General features: G+C 35.5%; 1 protein-coding gene across 1 annotated transcript; it reads left to right on the forward strand.

The window, feature by feature from the left end:
• The first annotated feature begins 7521 nt into the window (after window positions 1-7521).
• Window positions 7522-9734, forward strand: LOC103952111 (WAT1-related protein At5g07050). The gene is made up of 6 exons (XM_009363638.3): window positions 7522-7925; window positions 8036-8152; window positions 8279-8528; window positions 8635-8796; window positions 8913-9064; window positions 9306-9734. Exons 1-6 carry the CDS (start codon window positions 7660-7662, stop codon window positions 9547-9549), a joined length of 1191 nt encoding a protein of 396 aa, XP_009361913.2. The 5' UTR covers window positions 7522-7659; the 3' UTR covers window positions 9550-9734.
• The last annotated feature ends 9823 nt before the right edge of the window (window positions 9735-19557 follow it).

A 19557-nucleotide genomic window follows, 5' to 3' on the forward strand; every position in this document is an offset into this window, starting at 1 on the left:
TAAATGTGATTGGCCTCTTTCCCGAAATAAATTTAAAATCTATAGTTTAGTAACACAACTTCAAATGCCCGTATCTATACCGTTTTAATCCGGATTCGTAAACGGCTTTCACCTATGCGCTACTAGTTTCAAGATCTATTTGAATACGTTACTTGTGACCTCGAAAGGTCAACGAATTTTAGATAATTACTTTCAACTTCCAACTTCATAACTAATTTAATTAAAATCTAAATCCAAATAAATTAATATAATTTCTCGAAAAATAATATAAAATCTCAATAATACAAATACATAGATTATAATAGTGAAATCCAGGAACGAGATTTCACATCTGCTACTGCCTCCGTCAGCATTATATCACATCTTTTGCCACCACCTTGTCATACTCATCATAACCGTATCGCATCCTCATAAAACCATCTTTCTGCCGCCACCCAAACCCACCCCCCCTTCCGATGCCGGCTATTGATCTGGAGAAGCTGCAGGAAATACAATTTTGATTGCTGTCAGCTCATATAGATTTCCATATGTACCTAGATTTGCTTTTTATGTGAAAGGCTTTTGTAAATTTCGCAGACTTTTATTGACTACTAGAAATTTCATGAATTCTAGATACTTTTTAATGAGAGACTTCTCACATTTTTGAGAGTTTAATGATAGACTTCGTAGATTTAAAAGAGAAAAAAAAAAAAAAAGACTTCGTAAAAAAATCTATAAATCTGAATACAATACAAAGTTTGCTTTTGATTTTTTTTGCACTAGAAGCCAGGGAAACTGAATATATGCAATTTAGTTATTATCTTCATGCTAAGGTAAACTAATTAAAGTATACCTAGCGAGTTACCTTTATGAGGCTAGCTAGCTAGCAAGGAATAGTGCTCCACGGATTTTGGATAAAGTTAAATCCCTATTCAAATGAAGGGATTCCAATGAAGGCATTTTAGAAATATTAATTCTTTGGTAGTAATTTAGACAAATTATGTCGACTAGAAAAACAAAAGAAATAAGCTTTCGTCTTCTTAGATAAAAATCAAGAAAGAAAAGAAAGAAAATCAGACAAGGAAAGATATGACGAACAGCTTTTGTTTTCTCCCTTGACAAATGTCTGGCCAGTTTCAACATGTTCGCAGCCTTTGTGGGACATGCACACAAACCACTCTCCCCACACTTCACTGGCCGGCCGGCACACCACATTTGCACTTGTACTGAATTGGAGTCCAATCACACATTTTTTTCAAGATGTGAAACACTCGTGACAACTCCTATGCCTCTCCCTTAAATAATGCTTGCTATAATTGCCTAGACCAATGCTTATGATCCCCTTTCGTTTCAACATGAAGGGCAAACAAAATCAGCAAACCACTAGTTCTAGCCACTACTCATTTATTTGCTTTTTTTTTTCTTTCTCTCCTACATTGTCCATATGTGCATGTTCCCTTGGATATTGTCGGGTCACTTACGATCCACATTTATATTCAGTGGTATGAAAAGATTGTGTCCTTATTGAGATTTTAATGTCTGGTTCTCAGAGGCCTCTAATTCCAGCATGCGATCACAATCATTTGAGATGATTGGGGGGTGATTAGACACCCATTTATACATTGGGTTGGTGCTCCACTCGCGGGTTTCCAAGACTTGGTTATCATCTCAGAGTGAGAGATACTTGTTATATGCATACTGCTGTAGTGGCCAAATGCACAAGTTGTACCGAGGTTCTTTTGCTATCATGGAACAAACGCTGTTCAGACATTGCTAGCCAAATGCATTTTATCTAGTTCAAGTTATTTCAGGATATATAGAACAGAAAAAAAAAATTGTACGTGTACCTAATACACTACGTATAGTAGTGTGATTTGGGTGGAATGTGTTAAAATACAAGTACGGATTCCGACCCAAAATTCCGAAATCCAAACATTTTAACAAAAAGGATGAAAATTTGAATGTGTCTAGATTCTAAAAAATCTGAAATTTTATCGTATTCATTATTAATTTTAGATGTCTTTTATATTCTATTCATTTATTAAATAAAAGGGTAAATTACATAAAACTACCTCAACTATTGGGTCATTAATAGTTTCATACCTCGTCTTTAAAAAGTTTCAATGTCATATCTTATTTTTGAATTTGTTGCAATGTTATACCTTCAGTCAGTTGTCAGTCAATTTTTCTGTTAAATACTAATGTGGCTTGAGACGAGGTCCACTTTCTATTAAAATATTAATAAAAAAAATTACCCTAAAAAAATAAATCCCAACCCCTGACGATCCATTCTTCCTCCCTCCCTCCTCTGCACATCCATCATTCCCTCACCCCACCCCACAACCCTCCCTCCCTTTCCTTTCTTCCTCTCCCGTCTTCCCCAAACCCCAGTTCGTCTTCCCCCCACCCTTTTCTTCCCCCTTCTGTCTTCCCCAAACCCATCGTGCATGCACCCATCTTCCACCTCCTCAGCACCCACCCTCTTCCCTGCACTATTTTTTTTTATGACAATGGTATATTTAAATTTCAATTGACAAGTGTGCGAAATCCTCGTGAATGTAATTTGGTAATTTAATTAATTGCAGGAAAGGGGGGTCGGAGAAGATGAAGATGCGTTTTTTTTTTTATTATTTTTATTTTTTTATGGGTTGCAGATTGGGCTCGAGTGGGTGGGGGGGGGGGACGGGAGGGGAAGAAAGGGGTGGGTTGCAGGGAAGGGGGGGTCGGGGAAGATGAAGATGCGTTTTTTTTTTTTTTTTTTTTTTTTTTCTGGATTGTAGGTTGGGCTTGGGTTGGGGGGGGGGGAGACGAACTGGGGTTTGGGGAAGGCGGAAGGGGAAGAAAGGAAAGGAGGGAGGGAGGGAGGGAGAAGGGAGGGAGGGTCGAGGGGTGGGGGTGAGGGATTGATGGATATGCTGAAGGGAGGGGAAGAAAGGCAGAAAAAGAAGGGATGGTCGGGGTTGGGATTTTTTTTTTTTTTTTTAGGGTAATTTATTATTTTATTAATATTTTAATAGAAAGTGGACCCCGTCTCAAGACATTCAGCATTTAACAGAAAAATTGACAGACAGCTGACAGAAGGTATGACATTGCAACAAATTTGAAGATAAGGTATATTGCACAATTGAAGATAAGGATGACTTTGAAACTTTTAAAGACGAGGTATGAAATTGTTAATGACCCAATAATTGAGGTAGTTTTATGTAATTTATCCTAAATAAAACACAATTTCTTATACAAGCGATACTCTTTTGGGGGAAGAGGAGGGGGGAGGGGATGGGGAGAGGCGGAAGGGGGAGGGGGGGTGGAGGAGGGTATTGAATCTAAGACCTCAAGTATACGAGTAAATGCTTTTAACACATCGAGTCAAAGCCCCTTCATCATACGCTTATATAAATGAGGTGTATGATCTTAACAAACCTGTGCTCCTACACCATATGGTCTAAGAAAATTGTGGTAGCCCTCAATTCAATTTGTTGTTAGACTTTCTCTTCCACTGTTAAATTAAAATCGAACGGTGGGTAACCACAATTTATTTGGGCCATAGAATCTAGGAGAACATGAATCTAAAACTTATTGTGTGTTGATAATATATGTATATTCAGTACTGGAGTCACTAAAGAAATGAAAAGTTCCAATTCAAAAATTTGGACAAAGAGGTACATTCATGGGGTGAACACAAGTATTATTGTGTTTTTTCACAGTGAAAAAAAAAAATCAATCAGTCAATTTGAATATCTGTTCAAGAATATAACTTTTGTTGTATATCATTCCTTTCTATCGTCACTTTTATGCTCGAATTTGAAACTTTCACATCTTTTAGACTCTCATTAGATTTTATAAACATTAGAAAAATCAGTAAAAAGAAATAAACGGATATAAGTAAAATGCGAATTGGCAAGTGGTTCGCTTTTTAAATTGCTAACTGAAGATATATATTACTGAGTAGTAATAGTAGTAAGCTAACAGGATATTGGAAAAAAAGAAAAAATAAATAAAAACCCCAACATCGATGGTCAGCATTAAGAAATGAGATATCCATGCATAAGTTGATCACGATGAGTGGAGGTTTCTAACTTTCTATGGAGAGATGTGGCTTTTAAAAATTTAAAGTTGGATTGATCGGAGGGTGTTGATTCGTTGAGACAAATAAGCACGTCAAGTAACCGATGTTTGCTTGTGCCATGCCATTGGTCGACCCTATTGCTTTACTAGCAAATGGGGCTGGTTCTATGCCATTAAAGGGATTTTTTTTGGGGTACCGGGTAGCCCAGTTGAATTGGTGTTCCTAGTGAATAGAAGCTTGACACGTAATTATTCAAGTTTTAAATTAAGAAAATGTTAGACTAGCATTTTTTTTTTTTAACAAAATTTCTAATTTACCCCAAACCCTAACAGAAATTAAGAATAATCACCCTCAGCACCACCCACCTAGCGCCGCCAAGAACTCAGCCAAGACAATCACACCCCTCATTCAAAGATGATAATTTTCATTGGAGAATGTCGAATTTGATATTTTCACTAGATTTCGCCGACCCTTGATCGAAGCACGAGGGTGGTCACAAGCAATTTCTAGGATCTTTCTCCGACGTAAGGGAGGAGTTGAGTGAAAAATTGGAAGAGAATGAGATAGAAAGAGAAAGGAATAGGGAGAGAGAGAGAGAGAGAGAGAGAGATACTGATGGCAAGGGGAGGCGAAGATGGGAAGGGGTGGGTTGAAGATTGGAGACTAGGGACGACTGTCACATCCCAGCCCGAACTCCCACCATATCTCGGGCTTGACTCCACCATAGAACAATATTGTCCGCTTTGGGTCCCGACCACGCACTCACAGTTTTGTTTCTAGGAACTCACACGAGAACTTCCTAGTGGGTCACCCATCCTAGGAATGCTCTTGCGCGAACTCACTAAACTTCGGAGTTCCTACAGAACCCAAAGCCAGTAAGCTCCCAAAAGGTCTCGTGATAGGTAAAGATGGGAACATATATATAAAGCTTACAGGATCCACTCCCCTAGGCGATATGGGATGTTGCAATCAACCCCCCTTAGGGGTCCGACGTCCTCGTCGGCACACCTCCGGCTAGGGATTGGCTCTGATATCAAAGTATCACATCCTAGACTCGACTCCACCATAGCATGATATTGTCAGCTTTAGGCCCCTACCACACCCTTACGGTTTTGTTTCTGGGGACTCACACTGAGAACTTCCCAGTGGGTCACCCATCCTAAGATTGCTCTCGCGTGAACTCGCTTAACTTCGAAGTTCCGATGGAACCTGAAGTCAGTGAGCTCCCAAAAAGCCTTGTGCTAGGTAGAGATGAGAATATACATATAAGGCTTATAGGATCCACTTCCCTAGGCGATGTGGGATGTTACTCGACGATCTGGATTCAAAGGTTTTGTTTAACTTTTTATGTTTTTGTTATATAATTATTTTTTGATTTTTTTTTGGTAAGGACTGACTAGGAAGATAATAATTTAAGTGCCAACGTGTGCAATACAAAAAGAAGATAGCCAGGTGTTGGATGTCCATTGGTGGGGGAACACCAGTTGTCTTGAGCACTTGGTACCCAGAAAAATTTCTCGTCATTAAAAGCTTACGACCCCCATCACTTTGATTATTTTGATTGCCTTATCAAGAGACAACACGTGTTTTTCACCACTTCTAGCTCTAGAAGACCAAACTTATACACTGAGAGTTTTTCGGTATACTCAGAACAATGTTAATGGTATTAATACTAGTCTACTCAACTCGTAAAATATTATTTTGTTTTTGGATAACCCTTTGTTTTTTTTTTTTTTTGTATCAATGTATTCTAAGACCATCTCCAATGGTTGAGCTAAAAGCCAAATTTTTTAACCCAAAAAATTTAGCTTTTAGCCGAGAAACAGCTTTTCTGCTCCTACCGTTCTAGCCTAAAATTTTAGCCCGGGATTATTAAAGAATGAACTTAGGCTATTTGTTTGTTAAATTAAATTAAATAAAAAATATGTAGACTATCGCAAATTAATTTTATGAACATATTAATCTAAAAAAATTTAAATTCCAATAAATATTGGGTGGAGTCCACTCCGATTTCTGGGCTAAATTTTGGGAGGAATTTGGCATTGGCTTAGCATTTAGTATTTAGCTCAAAATTTCCCTTTGGGTTGGAGTGGGTTTGGAGGGAAATTTTGAGAAGTAATTTGGCTTTTAGCCCACCATTAGAGTTGGTCTAAAGATGGAAAATCTACTATCGTCAGCCCATATTCTAACATGTTAAACAATACATCAAGTAATAAGTAATTCTCGTATACCATTTGTATTATAATTATGCAACAGGATAATGCTACTAGACCACATATATATTTGATCACATTATTAATATTTTCGCTTAAGAAAAATATATTCTTATAATCTATAGTAGAACAAGGAATCTAGCTCACCAAGTATAGGTTTACTTTAAAATTTTCCATTTGGTGAAGTCGAGTCGGAGAAATACAGAATGAGAGATGATAGAGTGATACCACTAGGCGGATACCGCACTTTTGTTTAGATTAAGGTGACGACATCACATGCATGTGTCAATATCTACAACCACATACTTTTTAAACGGAATTCTTGGGGGAAGTGCATCTTACACATCAGAAATAACATGACATTCTAACACAAGCAATCGGCCAACTTGAATTGTGGTCAGATTTTCATACGACAAGCATGCTTAACTAAGAGTATGAAATTCAGTTGCTAGACCTTCAATAATAAAATAAAATAAAATAAAAAAGAAGCCAGGATTTTATATACGAAGAAAATGTCTTTTTTTTTTTTTTCGGTATGAAATTCTTGAGAAATACAGAATCTCAATCTTTTGTTTCTTGGTAGAAAAGCAAAATCTCTGTCTCTAAGTTACGCGATGTGCGTGTAACTCTAACACAACGAAATTAATAGAAAAGTTTATATACCTATAGGTTTTCAGTGTCTTCAGAACATGGGGTAGAACACCACATGTCATTATACAATTAGAGGAAAGTTTTTTTTTTTTTTTTTTTTTATTTTCTTCCAAGAATCCCTAATTCTAGAATGATATGTAGTGTTCGCCCCGTATTCTAAGAACATAATATAATTAATAAAAGAATGATATCTGATATACACGTACATATATGTATATATATATATCAATATTTTTATATGTATGCACAGAACATAATATAATTAATAAAAGAATGTAATGAAACTACACACATTTTCCATTACTACTATAGGAGGGATTTTTTATACAAAAGAAAATACTAAAGCGATTTGATTCTTATATAGGAATCTTTGCCAAAATTTTGGAATACAATGTAGAGAGAGACGGAGATTATTAAACTAAAAGAGATACTTTAAAGAAAGAAAAGAAAAGAAGATGTAAAAGGGTTCATTTCTTTCCGACAATAATGTATAGTGGGTGGTAAATTGTGAAAGTTGGGCAGCAAGTTGAGAGTGACGATGAATGGCACTGTATTTATCAATATGCACAGTTCCCTCCCACCTGATATAAATAGGTGGCCACTCCCTTACTCCTCTCTAGGGAGAAACACATAACCTCTTTGAGTAGTGGTTTGTTTCCTCTCTGGCCTTGTATTTTTCTCAGTAACATCAGTTATAAACTTCTAGTTTCTAATTAGCAGAAGTCCTTTAGTTTATTTTTTTCTTCAAAAATGGAGAAGGCTGGTTGCTTCGGCAGCTTCCTTGAGAGCTCGAAACCCTACTTTGCAATGATCTCTCTACAATTTGGCTACGCCGGAATGAACATCATCACCAAAGTTTCTCTCAACAGAGGAATGAGTCACTATGTGCTTGTGGTTTATCGCCATGCCATTGCTACTGCTATTATAGCCCCATTTGCCTTCTTTTTTGAGAGGAAGAAGCAACCAAAAATGACATTCTCAATGTTCATACAAATATTTATCCTCGGCCTTCTTGGGTTAGTTACTATATGCTAAATTAGTCACTCAAATATGTTGTCAGACAGTTTGATTAGTATTATTCCACAATTATAACGACATTATTAACCATGCACCTCTCATTATGTAGTCCGGTGATTGACCAGAACTTCTACTATGCCGGGTTGAAGTTTACGTCTCCAACGTTCTCTTGTGCCATGAGCAACATGCTTCCGGCTATGACTTTTGTCCTGGCCGTCATATGCCGGTAAGGGTGCAATAGCTAGCAAATACGTATACAATAATCCCATATTAATTTATAATTTAGTTGTTAATGATCATGATTAATATACTATGTTTATTAATTAATTTGATTTGTTGGAATGAAAATTAGGATGGAAGTGCTAGACATCAAGAAAGTAAGGTGCCAAGCAAAGGTAATCGGAACGGTATTGACAGTGGCGGGGGCCATGCTGATGACCTTGTACAAGGGGCCAATTGTAGAGATGTTGTGGTCTAAGTATATTCACCCACGAAAATCATATGTCACAGATACCACTGGGACTGGTGACAAACACTGGTTTTTGGGATCCATTATGCTAACCATTGCTACTCTTGCCTGGGCTTCTTTATTTGTGTTACAAGTAAGAGTTATATAACAAACAAATTTCTGCGTTTTCAATCGTTTTTTAGTTGAAAGCTAATTAAAATTTCAACATTTTGTTTAATTTGCTTGTTGAATATTTACAGAACAACGCGTTGAAGACCTACAAGAACCATCAGCTGTCTCTCACATCAATGATATGCGGCATAGGAACTCTGCAGGCTATTGCTGTTACCTTTGTGATGGAACGCAAACCCTCTGTCTGGAGAATTGGTTTTGACATGAACCTCTTAGCTGCTGCCTATGCTGTATGTTATAACTCTCTCTCTCTCTCTCTCTCTCTCTCTGTCTCCCCCTCTCTCTCTCTCTCTCTCACTCATGAATAATGACACTAACTTTGTTTTTTCATTTTCATTTGTTAAAGGGAATTGTCACATCAAGCATTTCGTACTATGTACAAGGGCTAGTGATGAAGATGAGAGGTCCCGTATTTGCAACTGCTTTTAGCCCTTTGATGATGATCATTGTGGCAATCATGGGATCCTTCATCCTTGCAGAAAAAATATTTCTTGGAAGGTAATTAATTTTTCTCTTCCCTTCAACCTGCATGCATGCAAAAAAAAAAGTGTAAATACATACACACACCCATACATTTTTATACGAGTGATGTTATTCAGAACATATTTATTGATCACATTACTAATTACTTATCTAATATTGATAAGAGTAGCTTGTAACTATAATATGTTTTTTCAATATTCGTTTTACATTTCTCATCCCCTCTTGGCTGATTTGTTCAATTCACTTGTGCGTGCAGTGTACTAGGAGCAGTATTGATCGTGTTCGGGCTTTATGCAGTCCTGTGGGGAAAACACAAAGAAGTATTGGAGAAGGAGGAGATCCCGGAAGCAATAAAGGGTTCTCAAGTAAACGGCGTGTCGATATTAACCGTTAACGGAGATGTTGGAGCTAATAACAAGCTCTCCTCGGTTGCTATTTCAATGCCTATCACAGAACCCCCCATGAAAACCAACCCAATGCCATGCCTAATCAAATCATGAAATTAGAGATCATCATGCATGCGTGGCAATGGGATTTTTGTCTTTTCAGCACCTCATTTCTTAAGAGTTCTAGTGTTTAAAGTTTATGGGGTTTTGCTGTGCTAGCTTATCATGAATGTAATCTAATATTGTATTGATTTTGAGCTAATGGAATTAAGAGAATCACATTGCCTCTTCTTTTACCATTCTCCATTGATCACGAATCTCTCTCTCTCTCTCTCTCTCTCTCTCTCTCTCTCTCTCTCTTTACTTTTTCAATTTGGAATTTGTATATTTTGACACGTGGACAGTTGCTGACGTCTGATTCAGATTCCACTAAGGGATACTCCATGCATGCGTGGTAACACTTGGATATGTTGAGGCTTGTCGCCTTGTTGGCCCCTTATAGGGTAGTGGACTTGCATTCTCTCCGCTCTCGTCTAGCCCTTCGCTCGTGTTCTCCAACATTCTTAGCCCTTGAAATATATCTCCACGGTCACGATGTTTGCCTCCTCATACTCGTTGACAGCTCAAAACATCGTCGTCTATAATTAAAAAAAAAAAAAAGGAAAAGAAATTAAGGAGTCTTAGTATTTTGCATATCGGCTTGTTTATGTTCCCAGAATCCTTTTTGATTTGTTGGCATCCGATGCCTCCCTTCTCTCTTTGATATTTCTAGTGCAGAATATGTATATATATGCCCCACACACAAAATGTGTGAAATGTTTTATTTTTGTTTTTAAAATTGAAGGGGAGAGAGAGAGTGTGAGAGAGAACGTGAGAGTGGGGAGAGAGGAAGAGAGGTTTTTTTTTTTTTTTTTTTTTAATCTTTTAAATTAGAGATGTTAAAATCATCTGTTGGTGATGCTTAAACAAAAAACAGCAAAATTTTGTTTTGTGAAATTACGTTACTACCCTTAACTTTTTTATTGTGATAGAAGACTAAATAGACTTTTCACCCTCTTTCGATTGACGAAGAGGGTTCCATTAATATGTAGTTTAGAAGACCTTTTGCCCTCTTTCGGTTGATAAAAATGGTTCTAATAATATGTAGTTTAGATAATGTGTTCTTGCGCAATTGCAGAGGTTAATATATTCTTAAAGAGGGGAAGATTCGAAACTATTACTTAAAGAAGGTGAGAGCTATGTACCCAAATGCATGATTAGAAACCAAACTTTCTATCCACTAAAATATTTGACGCAATACAAAAAAATCTATAGAGAGCATAATTAATATTTCAATGAATTACCAGTACTGATCGTATTAATAACCGAAAGGTTCTAGATAATTTGAGTCTTATTTTAACGGCTTGAAAGGATAAAGAAGAACTTGATAAAGGATCAATTATGCATATGTCTTCTGACTTTTTATTCTTATTAGTATTCTTTATTAGTTTTTATATGTAAAATCACACTCAATTGTTCTATTCTGTAGAATAAAGCGTACATGAGAATGGTATTTTGTATGGCATATCACATCATTCGAAATATTTAACGCACCACGTTGCTTGATGAGAACTCAAATCCACCAAAAAACCTCATTTTTGTAAGAAGTGAACTGATGTTGTCTCAAATTAACCATCGAGAGATATTTAAGTTAAAATATCATCCATGAATGTAGGATTTTGTTCTAAAATGCCACAATACAACTAAAAGAGAAATATCACTTAAGTAATGTATGTAGCGTTTTGAAGACAGCAACTTTCTTGATGTTGGAGGCAATATAAGAATATGTATTGTTAATAATGGAAGTTATTTTATATATATATATATATGTGGGTTAAAATACGGGACACACGTCTTTGATACACATTTTGTAGAGCTCACATCATAATGTTGTTTTAACGATCCAAATCGTTTATATTTTAGTACATCGTTCATAGATCATCCTTGCAAAAAAATTAGATAAATTAAAAACCATTAAGACATTCGTCTGTAGTGAAGAAAATGAAAGAATAGGGTTCTATAAAGAAACACTAAATATTTAATCAAACAATCATATGGTTTCGGATTTGAATGATTTTTGGTAGACATGATCCTTGAGGTAAGACATAAAAATTAATTAAACTGTTGAATTGTTAAAATATACTATAGATCTGTGAGCCCAATAAAAACGTGTGTCCCCAAATTCTAATCTCTTTGTATATGTGCATGCATATGTATGGTTACTATCTACACACTGTAGAAAGATCAGTTTCCTTCAAACTTGTGTCTCCATTATGTAGACAGTACTCTTAAAGTTCCATTCTTATTTTTTAACCTATGATTTCTAATATGCCATCTGAGTGCATTGTAACAAAGTTAAAGGCCATATTGGAAGATGATGCATGCTTCGTAAATGGCGGTCACTTTCTACTGCCATGGCTATTCTTTCGCCATCTCTTGGCACCTAAAAATATTAACACTATAAAGATGATAATTAAATGCACCCGCAAAGTACTGATCCTATTTGATAATTTTTGCAAGTCTTATTGCTCTCGGTGTATAAATTTCATTTGTACATCCAAAAGGTAAAAAAAATAAAAAGGAAAAGTTTGTGGGTTTGTAATATAAAATATTCAAGCAACCAGTGATGCTTGGTTTTAGTCTGTTATATACATAAAATATATACCAATAATTGTCTAAATACTTGGTACAATTGACAGAAAGTAATCATTGGACATTATTAAACTTAAGCTTGACCACCTAGTCGGCAATGCATTCAGCTTCCAAGCCCTTTAAATTTGTATCTTTCCGACCCATTTCATATAGTACGCTTAAAATTCCATGAAATAGTAACTCGATCCATAGGATCTGTACTTAATTTCCATTATCCATTGGACTCCCACACAGCATATACATACATGTGTGTGTGTATATACATATATATATATATGTATATGTATATATAAGTGGACAAATTGCAAGAATATCACCCCCAGCCATGCATATATGAATATTTCATCTGTTTTCACATCAACAATTACGGAAGGTTACCACACATATATTCTCTCCTCGCACAAATGGTTGACAAGTTTCTGGATTCTTAATGTCATGCACAGATCGGATTTGGTATAATATCTCCCAGCAGATAAATCAATCAAGGAAATTAATTAAAAAAATTATTATAGTGGACTCTCTATATATATATATATATATATATATATACTTTGATGATGGCAGCAAAACTTTGAAACTTATCCACAATGACGACATAAGCAAGGAATTTGCTTGAACCCACCAAGTGTTTTTCTAAAATTAATAGACCCTACTGCCTTGCATCTTGCCAAATCCACTCTGCGCCACAGAAATTTTTATATAGTGGTGAATAACATATAGCCATGAGCAATTGAACATGCATGGTACTGAAATATCTGCAACATAATCTCTCTCACAATATCAAAAGAAAATCTGGTTGCCAGTACTCCGAAAGGGGGTGAAGAGATTTCAATTTCCAGGATTTCTCCAAACTTCGATTGGTTTCTGGGAACAACGACGTTGATAATTTTAGTAAAGGTCTTTTTACTTTAATCCTTGAAAAAGTTTGAAATTTAAAATAAATTTGGTGTTATATTACATATTGATTATAATCCCTTAATGTGTCCTTAATTAATTCAAAATAATTAATGTGTATTTTATTCAGTGTCTCCTATTAAATATTTAAATTTTTAATATACACATTCTAATTTATTTTTTGACCAAAAAAAAAGTTTTTATTTATTTATTAATTTTACTTAACATTCTTAAACTTGAAAGACTCAATTAATGTACCTAAATGTTAGTACCGAAATGTATTATATTGAATAAATGTATTTCAATGTTAGTACTGAAATGTATGCACCGAAATATATATACCGAAATGTATGTACCTAAATGTTTGTATCTAAATGTATGCGCCAAAATGTATTATAATGAATTTAATGTACCTAAATGAAGAAGACCAAGTATATCGAAATATATTGTATAACAAAAATTAGTTTATCTAATTGTTTACAACAAAATATATTACAATAAATGAAATGAAAAATTAATACATAAAAATTAGGAAGAAAAAGAGAAATAATTAAAACATAAAAATGTAATTGATAAATGAGGTGATTAATCTATCAAGGGACTAAAATTAGATTTTGATCTTACTCATGGTTTTAGTCTAAAAGTCATCTTTGCCAAGGATTAAAATGAAGTTTTCTATTTTAGTAATATTATTTTTGTATTTTGGTGCAATATTTGAAAATGTTGAGAGATTTTAGAGATATTTTAGTGCAATTTTAATTGAAGTTTTGATGAGTTTGAGTCCTAAGGTTTTATAGTTTCTTGTCAATATATCACAAGTCTAATTTGAAATCCAAAGACATCAATATGTAACAGTTGTTGTAGCTACCATATGCATGTCTCTGCAGCCCTCTACCACTATTGGGTACTAATTAATGTGAAAGAGGCAACATTTCTTAGAAAAAGATATACAATGACTTTGTTGCATGTGAATAAATTTCAAATTGATGGAAGGAAGAAGAACCTTGCATTGGGACTTTACATAAGTTTATAAATAAGTTGGGTTACTCTTTAGATTGTCGATTAGTTTTAGTGAAACCTCAACCTCTTTCATGGTATTAGAGCAAATTGTCTTAGGTGTGAAGCCCAACGCTCACAACTGTTCCACGTCATTCTATTTGTGTTGTCCATGTGTTAGGCTTGAAAATTCACCATATGTGAGGGAGAGTGTTCATAATAAATCCAACACTGATGAGAGGAGGGACCTTGCATGTGATTATATATAAGTTAGGCCACTGCCCATATTGCCAATTGATTTTATGGTGGAACTTTAACTAATTTCTTCACTTTTTGTATCCTTTTTGAAATACCCTAAAGGCTTTTTAGCCAAAATGACCTTTGAGATTTGCATAACACATCACCTTGGTCCTTGAGATTGAAAATCAATAGAAATGGTCCCTGAAATTGTCCACCATCCATTATTTTGGTCCTTCTGTTAAAAAACTCCGTTAAGTGTCCCGGAGCTCTTGGTCGAAAGTTTGGGCAATTTTCAAAGCTTCATAACTCAATCGTTTCTTATCCAAATTCGACCCATAATATATCAAATTGAAGATAAAAAAGTGTAAAACAAGATTATACCTAATTGAAAGCCCAATGGTTGCCGGAGATGGCCGGAAAATAGTTTGAAAGGTGACTGGTCTGCTGGAAAACTAGAAAACTGGCCGGAAACTGGGTAAACTTTAAACGTTCATAACTTCTTCAATACTCAACAAAATCAAGTGATTTAAAAATAAAAAGCATACTTCTCAACGAGACAAAGAGAATGGTACCTTTCTCAATAGCTAAATCGATGTGGTTTGGCCGGAAAACAGCTTGAAAATGGCTGTCTTGATCTCGAGTTAGCCACTTTCGAGTAGTTTTCTAGAAAATCCACGGCGATTTAGCCATCAAGAAAGGTACCATTCTTTTTGTATCATCGAGAAGTATGATTTTTGTTTTTGAATCAATCGATTTTGTTGAGTATTGAAGAAGTTATGAACGTTTAAAGTTTACTCAGTTTTCGACCAGTTTTCCAGTTTTTCCACGGACCAGTCACCTTTCAGGCTATTTTTCAGCCATCTCCGGCAAGAATTGGGCTTCCAAATAGGTATAAACTTATTCTACAATTTCCTATCTTCTTTTTGATATATTATAGATTGAATTTGGTTAAGAAACGATTGAGTTACAAAGCTTTGAAAATTGCCCAAACTTCTGGCCAAGAGCTCTGCGATACTTAACGGAGTTTTTAACAGAAGGACCAAAATAATGGATGGTGGACAGTCTCAGGGACCATTTCTATTGATTTTCAATATCAGAGACCAAAATGATGTATTATACAAATCTCAATGACCATTTTGGCTAAAAAGCCTACCCTAAAATACACTTTCACAACTTATCAAAAATAGGTGAAGGAAGGACGGACGAGGTTTTTAAGTTGGTCCTCTATCTCCTTTTTTGGGAGGTATGTGTCTGGCACACGATCATTGTCGAACATCTAATCTTGCATAACTTTCGCCATTTAATATTCAAACAAGTTAATGAATTGTCAAAAAGGAAAGCGTATTTTCTTTTAGTTACTTTTGTTAACCATATTATGTTTTTGACCCAAGAAAATATGCAGATATGCACATGCACGTAACTTTCTAAATTGCCTGTATTTCAACTTTCTAAAATGCCTGTATTTCAACGGAAGCTTATTGAATCAGTAATTCTCTTGGCTGCTTATACGTACTCAATTTGCATCTTTTCACCATATTAGTTCTAGACGCCTCCACAAAAATTGTGCCCCCACTTAGTTCTGAAAATTCCCCAAACAGGTTTCATTCCACTCATAATCTCATCGTTTTTAAAAGTATTTGAGTTGGTATTGATTCAAAGGACACATTTAATTCACAAAATATAAAAATATAAATTGAAAAGAAAAAAGCTCCGTCCAAAATTTTAATTTTTTTTTTTTTAAAAATGATCAATTGGTGGCTTTGGCATGCCAATCCTCCCTTTCGAAGGTCAGAAAGATTCACATAAGCATTTCAACCTCCTCATGACCATCATCGTGTAATTCATCGACGTCAAGAATCGAACTCAAAATGTACCGTGTGAAATACGAGCTTAAAATATATCCTAAATCACCAGGTGACTATGTGGTACGTGGTTATTGCGTTAATTAGTTGGATCCTAATGCTGATCCTACTCATCAACTATAACCATGAACAAAACCAGAAACAAAACAAATAGACTCAATAATAAGTCTTTACCTTAATGGAACGTATCAATTAGTTAAAAATTATGTTATTTACATGTACAAAATTAATACATTTGTTGACACGTATTCTATATAATATTAGGTCTCACATACAGTAGTAGTATTTTTCTTTAGTTAAAGAATATATGAACAAAAATGTCAATTTTGTGAGTTTAATTAATATAATTACAAGCGTAATTATCTGCGTGCATGGCAAGCACTAGTGTTTACACAATCATATACAAGAACAACTGTTAATTCTCCGCGTACTAGTTGTATCTGCCGTGTACTGCTTTTTGTAGTTGTCACTGTTGTTGAGTATCATGGAGACACAACATTCATCAAACCAAATCTGTTTAAATATATATATATATATATATATATATATATAAGTTAAGTAGAAGGGCGGCTAGTGAGAATAATTTAAACAGATTTGGTTTGATGAATATATATATTATTCCATTGCTGTTTCTCAGTTTCAAATGGGAAATGATAAATCCACATCTTTTCTTTTTCTTTTTTCTTTTTTTTTACATATTATTGTTTAATCTTATCTCTCGTTTCCGTTTGACTTATTTAATTCATTGGCTACAAACAAAGAGAGTTAAAAAAATAAAAAAAGTGAAAATCAACGCCATGTTCAAATTTATATACGTTTCACATTCCTGTTTCTATCAATCTTAGGAGTTTATATATATATATATATATATAGAAATGTTAAGAAAGCAATTGTTCATGATTAGTTGGAGAAACTTTATTTTGGTTGAATTCCATATATAATTAGGAGGAGAGGCACTAAAGGGTAAACGAATATAGTATTTAGAACCCACTAATAAAATACATAGCATAAACTAAAAGTTTGTTCTAGAGGCAAAATCTGTATCAAATACTTATTGGCCTCGTGGGTTCCGTTAAACTTTTTCCATCATCAAATGTACCAAACTTCAAAGCTGTATACTGCAAAAAAATTTAAAAAAAAAAAAAAAGAAACTTTAACGAAAAGTTCCCGGTACTGTTCACTTTAACGAAAAACCACATTATTACACTAAAAAGTCAATCCTGATACTATTCACTTTACCATTTATTTTGTCTTTATCGTTAAAACTGAAAGGGGGCGTTTGTTTGCCCTCACTAAGTGGGACTAGACTAGACTGAATTAGGTGTTAGTGTAGTTCCATGTTTGTTAGAGGAAGGGACTAGCTTTAGTGTGATTAAACCTCACTCGCCTCGACTATGGGGCTCGCTAGATAGTCTTAGTGAGACCCCCCGACCACCACCGGATTGCTAAGACCCTTCTTTTCTCTCCCGTTGTCCCACTCAACTCCTCATCTGCTTGATAACCTTGCCGAACCATCCCAAGACCACCTGCCGCATCCTTGTAAATCACAGCTTCCTCTGCCACTTTCTCTTCTTAGTTTTCTTTAATTTTGTTTTGAAGATTTGTGAAATTATTACTGGGTTTTGATAGATTTTTGTTTTTGATTGATTTGTGGGTTTCATTGATTTCTTAGATTTGATTGGTTTCTAGGTTTTGATTTTTGGGTTTTGATTGCTACCCATTTGTTTTCAATTTATCTGGTATTTTTCCTTTTATGAATTGAAATACAAAGTTGTTCTATGAAAATTTTGATATGTTTTGTTATTAACTCATTAATTTCTGCACGTATATGATCTTACCCAATTAATTAGTACCTTTTACATTAAGGCTTATGGTAGTCTTACAAAAGTCCAACAAATTGAATGGAACTATCGGTGAGGGTGAGGGTGAAACCAATGTTCAAGAAATCTTATACTCGTTCATCTTCTAAACTGCAAATTTGGTTCTATTTGCTATCAATTTGAGTCGATGAAAGTTTGATAATTCTCCAAGTTGCAAAAGCACCTGCAATTCGTGAAGAAGAAGAGGGCTATGCCCTTTTATTTTTTCACATATTCATTTTGATATTTTTAATAGAAAATAAATTAAAATATAATAATAATAATAATAATTTATTGTTAGTCTAGCTTCTTAGTCCAACACTGCACCAAACGCTTCACTAAGCTAGTCCAACTTAGTCTAGTCTAAGCCAGTCCAGCATAGTCCCTGAAGCTAGTCTAGTCCGAGACAGTCCAGTGCAACAAACGCACCCAAAGTTTTCAAGCTCTTTTCATTAGTTTTCCTTAAAAAAAAGAGAGAATAACCAAATATTAAAAAAATTATGGGTTAATCTCAGTTTACTACCCTGAAGTTTCTTGGTTTTCAACATTTGATACATAAAGTTTTTTTCATCCCAGAGTGGTACCTAAAGTCATAAGGTTGCTATTAAATCAACCGTTAACTGGTGATTGGGCGCCATGTGTTAATAAGGGTCCCACGTGGATATTAAAAATTAAACATAAAAAAATTAAAAAATTAAAAAAAGAAAAGGGTGTCTTCTTCCTCAAACCCCGACCCCCCCTCCCTTCCCCCTCCCTTCACTCTTCTCCACCTTCCCAACCTCTGCACATCCATCCTTCCCTCTCTCTCTTCGACTCCACCCACTCAACCCTCATCTTCTTTGACGGACCCGTGAACTCAAATGAGTGTGCCCCACCTACCAGATTTGATGGCAAATCTCAAGAAAATCGACCACAAATCTAGAGAAAAGCAGCAGATCAAGCCGCATTCGCATCTCCGACTTCATTCTCGAGCTGATTGAGCTCGACCTTGGCCGGATCCGAGCGGTGCAAGAGGTTATGAGCTCGTTGCTGTCTATACTAGGCCTCCTGAATCCTCTTCTCCACGATGAGCTCTTCCCCTCATTGAACGATTCTGAAATTATACCGGCGGCGGCAGTGTCCATTACCCGTGAACCAGTGCGGGGAATCAAATAGGAGATGAGGGTTAGGTGGGTGCAAAGAAGATAAAGGAGGGAGAATGGAGGAAGGGTTGGGGGGTGAGGTATGGCGGCAGTAGTCCGTTACTCGTGAATCGGTGTGGGGAGTTGAAGAGGAGATGAGGTTTAGGTCGGTGCAGAGGAGAGAAAGGAGGGAGAAGGAAGAGGGTGGTTGAGGAAGAAGATGCCCATTTTTTTTTCAATTTTTTTTATGTTTAATTTTTAATATCCACGTGAGACCCTTATCGACACGTGGCGTCCAGTCATTGTCCACGTGGACGCCACATCACCAATTAATGGTTGATTTAACAACCTAGACGGATGTATGAAAGTGTCCCAAAATTATGACTTTAGGTACCACTCTGGGATGAAAAAAACTTCATGTATCAAATGTTGAAAACCAAGAAACTTCAGGATAATAAA

This window comes from the organism of the source record quoted next, unplaced genomic scaffold (genome assembly GCF_019419815.1).
Source record: "Pyrus x bretschneideri cultivar Hongxiangsu unplaced genomic scaffold, Pyrus_bretschneideri_v1 Contig24, whole genome shotgun sequence".
Lineage (NCBI taxonomy): Eukaryota > Viridiplantae > Streptophyta > Magnoliopsida > Rosales > Rosaceae > Pyrus > Pyrus x bretschneideri.

Coding starts and splice junctions, on each gene's coding strand:
- LOC103952111 (XM_009363638.3), top strand. CDS start 7,660: ATGGAGAAGGCTGGTTGCTTCGGCAGCTTCCTTGAGAGCTCGAAACCC. Junction 7,926..8,035: donor TTTATCCTCGGCCTTCTTGG/GTTAGTTACTAT, acceptor CTCATTATGTAG/TCCGGTGATTGACCAGAACT. Junction 8,153..8,278: donor GTCCTGGCCGTCATATGCCG/GTAAGGGTGCAA, acceptor AATGAAAATTAG/GATGGAAGTGCTAGACATCA.